General features: G+C 41.7%; 1 protein-coding gene across 1 annotated transcript in view; it reads right to left on the bottom strand.

Annotated features, from left to right (window-relative positions):
• The window catches only part of SYTL2 (synaptotagmin-like 2), a 38,970-nt gene extending 33,030 nt beyond the window's left edge, over positions 1-5,940 (bottom strand). The window contains exon 1 of the mRNA XM_010180060.1: positions 5,840-5,940. Within this exon, the coding sequence (XP_010178362.1) occupies positions 5,840-5,940 (101 nt within the window). The remainder of the gene's footprint in view (positions 1-5,839) is intronic.
• Positions 5,941-6,503: the final 563 nt, after the last annotated feature.

The following is a 6,503-nucleotide window of genomic DNA, read 5'->3' on the forward strand; positions in this document are numbered from 1 at the left end:
TCCTGCTGCATGGTAGCTGCACATGTATGGCTTTCAAAAAAATAAAGTCAGTTACTATTTGCAATATAGCAAAATAATAGCAATACTATAAGCAATAGAGCAATATAATTTTATAATTTATTTCGACCAGGAGGGTCTCTTCCTTAACCCCCATTATCTCACCAGATTAAGATGAAAACAGTCCTGCTGTTCTTACTGACTCTTCATAAGGTGGGCTGAGACCAGGGTAGTTCACTGTTACTTTGGTCTGGTGAACCCAGCAGAAACCCTTTGCTTACAATAGAGTAGGTTTTATTTTGGTTTTAAATAGATCTCTGGAGAGCAACCACCAACCTCACCACCAAACTCACAGCCATTCTTATGTCAGTTGGCTTTGTTAAAAAGGATAAATAATGGCATGTACATTTTTCTAGAGAATAAAATCACTGTTTCCTGAACAGTTGCTGTATTTAGAAAGTCATATTTGGTGCTAAGCAGTGTCCATCAGGGTAGATTAATCCAGAAGACACGAGCCTATCCTTTTTCACAAAGAAATCAGCAACTGTGAGTGCCACTTGATACTTGGATTATTGTGAAAAGTCTCAGAAATCTGCCCCCATCAACACATTAAACTAAGCATTAAAAGAAAATGACCTTTTTAAACTGCTAAAGGTAAAAAAGGAAAAAAATACATAGATGAAGTTTCACTTATTTGAAAAATTTGTTGCCGAATTTACATGCTGGATCCTCTCCATATGTACAACCTAATACAGTAATTAAATATGCTGCAAAGTGAGTTGGGGTTTTTTTAATGTGTTTAAAAAAATCGCTCCACAAGAATCATACGCTTTATTTTCTTATTTTTCACACTTGCTTATTATTAGACCAATCTGAATCCAGCAAAGCTCAAGGATAACATCAGCACCCGGAGAAGAACTTCAGTATCCTGTTGCTAGAAAGGATGCTTTGACAAGATCTTAACATAGCCCTAACTAAATCTAGAGAAAGTTACTGGTATTTGTGGCAGCTCCCATCCAGAGCCCAAGGAAGTGTTCAAAAAAAAAATGCAGTGTGGATCAGAAGGGATAATGGCCAAAGTGCCATTCTCTTTACTGGTCAGGACACACTGCAGAGCCCATACAAAATACACTGTGCTCTTAGTTTGTCTGTAGGCCACACCTCTTCCACCTGTTATTTTTCCATTCATTTACAGATACCCAAACTTTTATCATTAAATAGTGCAAATAAATCACAGAATCACAGGATGTTAGGAGTTGGAAGGGGACCTCGAAAGCTCATCCAGTCCAACCCCTGCCAGAGCAGGATCACCAGAGCAGTCACACAGGAACGCGTCCGGGGGTTTGGGTGTCTCCAGAGAAGGAGACTCCACAACCTCTCTGGGCAGCCTGGGTCAGGGCTCTGTCATCCTCACAGTGAAAAAGTTTTTCAGATTGAACCTCCTATGCTGCAGCTTGCTCCCATTTCCATAAATACATACTAAGGAGTTTCTAAGAAAAAGTAGTAGAGAACTGGTAAAATGAACTTCTTATGCAGAGATTTAGCTTAAAAAAAAATAGTTCCTAGGTATTGTATGTCAAAGAGAAAGTGTGACACTTCAAAATTAAGAAGTAACAATAGGTGCCTTAGGTACTCAACTATGCAGACACTACGAAGCTGAGAATCATTTTGAGTGCATACTGAGGACATACTTTGAAATTTTCTAGAAGTTTGGAAGAAATAGCCTGGAGTAGGAAATATGGGTAATTCTTTCCAGAAACAAGAAGGTTGACTTTGACAGCATCTATAAACTCTTTCTTCACTCAGCCCTTTAAACTTGAAGTGGCACCCATGTTCAAAACCATCTCTGTCAAGAACCTTTGCTCTGTTAAGTGCACCCTCAAAACTTATACCTAACAGGAAAGCATTTTATGAAGATTTTAAGTATGCATTCTGGTCACAGTCATCGAACGTTATTTTCACACTACAATGATAAGTCCAGTTTCCCCAGCATCAATGTTCAGCTCACCCCAATACCTTAAATATATCCCATCCTAAGAAACAAAAACCAACAAAAAAAATTCCTTCTTTCTGACAGTCTACAGTATAAGGAAAATTGCCTCAACAAGTGACTGAAGAGGATATCACAGAATCACAGAATGGTTTGGGTTGAAAGGGACCTTAAAGCTCATCCAGTCCCACCCCTGCCATGGGGGCCCATCCAACCTGGCCTTGGGCACCGCCAGGGAGGGGGCAACCACAGCTTCCCTGAGCAACCTGGGCCAGGGCCTCACCACCCTCACAGTGAAGAATTTCTTCCTAATATCCAGTCTAAATCCCTCCTTTTCCAGTTCAAAGCCATTCCCCCTCATTCTATCACTACTTGTCCCTTGTAAAGTCCCTCCTTAGCTTTCCTGGAGGGCCCCTTCAGGAACTGGAAGGCTGCAATAGGGTCTCCCCAGAGCCTTAACTGGTAAAGCTTACTAAACACATTTACCCTAGGGTTTCAACAGCCACACACTTCTACCAAACATTATAAGAAAGGTTCAATGTATGTAGCACCCAGCATAATCAGACTCCTGAAGCTTCTTTTTTTTGCAGTGCCACACCAATGTATGCATTAAAGGGGTTTGGCACATGGCAGCCACCACCCACCACACAAACAACTCCACATCAGGAATTTCTCTATCATCAGCCTCCTTTGCTTGACACAAGGAGCAGATATTCCCAAGCACGATCCACAGCAGCACTGCTGGGAGCTTCTGCTGGGAAGGGCCAAAGGCCACAGGAGGGAACTCTGTCCCAAAGGCAACCACCACAGCTTTGGGCCTCAGACACGCTGGTGCCAGGGGCCAGCCACGCCACCACAGAAGAGTCACTCAACCACAACTTCAGCTGTATTTCTGTTTCACCTTACTGTCTCCAGAAAGGGCCCCAAAACTATGTTAATTCCACACTATGCAATTGTAAAAAGCGGTAGGGGTTATGCTGAAGCTACTGTCAGGTCATCCAGTTATATGCTTAGCCCACTCATTTGTTCAACACCCAAAACCCAGCTGGAGCAGGATATGTCAGAGATTCCTGGACAAGAATGAGGACACCACCAAAAAAACCTAGTAAGTCAGCAATATACTGAAAAACAGCATCTAGTCTTGACAAGCTGTCACTCAGCTCATCCATTTTATAGTGTTTTCCCCTCTCCAGCAACACTGAGGCTGGGAGCAGCTCCTGGGATAATGAAGCCAAGAGATGCATCTTCTTTCCCTAGGAATAAAGAAAAAAAAGGATGCGATGTATTTTGATTTCTTTGCATCACACCCTCTTGTGACCTAAAATTTCTTCACAATTTTGCCCATGAGAAGAAAATGCCAATATCCTCTTTCCTTTGGGACAGACTTCAGCAGGCATCAAAGAGGAAGCTGTTCCCAAAACAACACAAGTCCTAAAACTATCAGCCCAATTCAGATCAACACAAGAGCAGCCACAGGAGAGAGTAAACACCAAGTACAGCATTCAACAAATCAAGAATTAAAGTAGACTGCCCTGAAGGCCAGTCTAATCAGTACAGGTTTACTACAGATAAGCACTATGAGGAGCTGTTAGCAGGGAAGGGACTCCATCAGTTGGTTTGTATAATTCCACTAGGAAGCTGCTCAAAGAGGATTTTGTCATGTTACCAGTTTGTCCATGCTCTAGGAACATAGCACAGATTATTAGAACAGCCTTCAAACCTCAGAATTTCTTCTAGAGGGGAAGAGATCCCGTTAAAAGACTCCCATTGTACACACATACAAACAACACTTTATCAGGTTGGGATATTTGTATGAGGACATTCGATCCCAGCTCTTGGAATCTTCCAGGTATGCAAGGTTATAGAATTCAAACTAAAATACTGCACCTTCTTGGCTGGGGATATAATTCAGGAAATGTTTTTACATATAATACATGAAGCACATGTTTTTAACATATCATCTATAAAAAGCAAGGTCCATGTGCCACACCTGTGCAGAAAAATCAGTTTCATATGGAAGCTTCCAGCTTCTCACAAGTTATAATATTCAGAAACCAGAAGAGACATTTCACTGTAGAAACAAACCTGCTGATTACAGGCTGCTACAATGTGCAGTCTCTTGCACTTTCCACCCCACCCTCTTGAACTGGAATTACAAATGGCAAAAGCAGAGTTATACAGACAAAAATACTTGTCAACAGCCCTTTCAGACCACTACTGAGAGTGGGCTTTTGATTTTCTGTTCCAGGAAGGGTTCTTTCCCCAGATACTGTTTTCAAACCCACATCTACAATTCCTTTCCCTGAGCACTTTCAGACCTGGCACTGTTGTACCATGCCAAGACTAAAGCCAGGGTTTTTTTTTTACCTACAGTATAGACAAGAAAATGCCTGTTCTGTCACAGCAAAGGCAATTTTCTGCTTTTTGAAGCAGGATACAAAACTATGTGGTGAAAACATCTCCTCAAGTTGCATTAAGACAGTGGGGAAAAATTAGGAACACTGCCTGTAATGATGTTACCTTCAGGCTTCAGTGAAGCAAATGCCTTGAGAGGAGAAGCCTTTATAACCAGGAGAAACTGCTAGATTGCCCTTTATTGCTCTTACACTGAAAAGACCAAGAGGAATAACTCAACAACGTGCTGACCACATGCTGACCAAACAACCTCAAGGATGCACAAGCATATGCAGCAAAATGAACACTGCTCTTGGGGCAAGTAGCAGGCTGCTGTGTTATTTGCTTCAGAGTTTGCTTACACAGACTGTTTCTGTCAAAAAATATTTCTCAGCAGAAGAGCAGCATCACAGATACATCATGGCTGGAATTATTTCAAAACATTTAAATATGAAATACCTTCTTCATGAGGTAGATCACAATAAGAAAGGAACCTAGAGAAGATTACTGCATCAATGAAAGAAAATCCTGCCTCAGCAGAGACCTGTAAACATCTATTTGTGCTACAGCACTTTGACCTTTCAGCATCTGAGGCTCCTTTTTTCATTAATTGGCCACTTGTCATTTTGTGTACCTGTAATGAATGCTTTCCTTCACACTGAAAAAAGGAAGCCTGACTGATAAAATCCTCATTCTTGAGCAGGTAGCTATCAGTGTCAGCTAAAACCACTATTGAACTGCTGTTTGTACCTGTACAGATGGCTCTGTCAAAGTCAAGTCACTTGGGCAGTACTGCTTTCCATGCATACATCTCTATTCACAGCAGTTGCCTTAACAGTAGCTCTAGGAAAACCTCCCAGCACACAAAACACTCCAGAATAACAACACATTGCTCTGTCTGTGACAGCACAAAGAAATCAGGGAGCTATTTTCTGCTTTAGCCAAGGATTTTAAAGACTTCTCTTGTCAATGGTGCATGGTGTTAGTACCTCCACTGGACTGCAGCTCCAGTGCTCCACATACTTGAGGTATAACTTCATCACTCAGACATACTGCTGACTGCATCTATGCTGACTTCTTTTGTTTGGGACACCAGGACTCTTTTTGAAACAAATCTCCCTGCTTATTACTCATTAGTTCATTTTGCAGAGGTTTTGATACTTGCAAACTGAATCCTTTCCTGAGGAAACCAACCCAGATGTGTACCAAGTGTGCCTGGCCCCTCAGGGAATTTTAAGGATCCAGATCAACAGTCTTCTGGCTAATACTCTGTGTGGCAGAGGCACTTCATCCAGAGATTATGCTACACCTAGTCCAAAGTGGAAAACTCCAAACCACATACTATGGAATACAAGGCCCCCAGTAGCAACTGTTTTTATCTGCTGCTAAGGTCTGCATAATTCAGTGTATAAACTGTGCAGGTCTTCCCAGGACACCCCAGGGTGTTAGGTTCCTTACCTGACTCTCTCTTCTTCAGCTCTTTTGAGCTCTGCATCCCGTTGCAGCACCTTCATTATCGCCTCTTGTTCCTCCTCTGTTAGGAAGCTCAGGTCAATCATTTTGTTATGTGTGTAGGGGCTGGTAAAGTGTTCAGGAAGATCTTAAATCCTGCTGAGGATAATCTTGTAGTACTCTTTAAAGGTATAGAAGACAAGAAGTCTTTTTCAGCAAGCACTGAGACAGCTGGAGCAGGTTACAGTCAGTGGTTTTATGAGTCCCAAACACTGCTTTCCTGTATTAGAGTATGCAAATGTTTCCCCAGATGAGAGCCTTTTGGGAAAGTGTTGCATTCCTGCTTGCCATCACAGCAATATCTTCTCAGCTCGTCCTCTCAGCTCTGCTGCCTAGAGTAACAGTTCATTGATCTAACATATCCAGTGTTTAAAAACAAACAAAACATCCCCTAAAAAAAGAGAGACAAGGAAGAACAAGATGTAACATCAGGGATCAGGGAAGTAGATTATGTATGCATTTTTAATTAAAAGAAACAAGTTTTCCAGTGTGATTAAACTACTTTATGAAGTTCAAATGGTCACTTCAAGTCAAACCTGTTTTACAGGCCTCTTGAACCAGGTGGTCATGGAAATATATTCCTTTCCAATATGACAACTCTCACCCTAAA

The sequence above is a fragment of the Mesitornis unicolor genome, unplaced genomic scaffold, assembly GCF_000695765.1.
Source record: "Mesitornis unicolor isolate BGI_N332 unplaced genomic scaffold, ASM69576v1 scaffold20832, whole genome shotgun sequence".
Lineage (NCBI taxonomy): Eukaryota > Metazoa > Chordata > Aves > Mesitornithiformes > Mesitornithidae > Mesitornis > Mesitornis unicolor.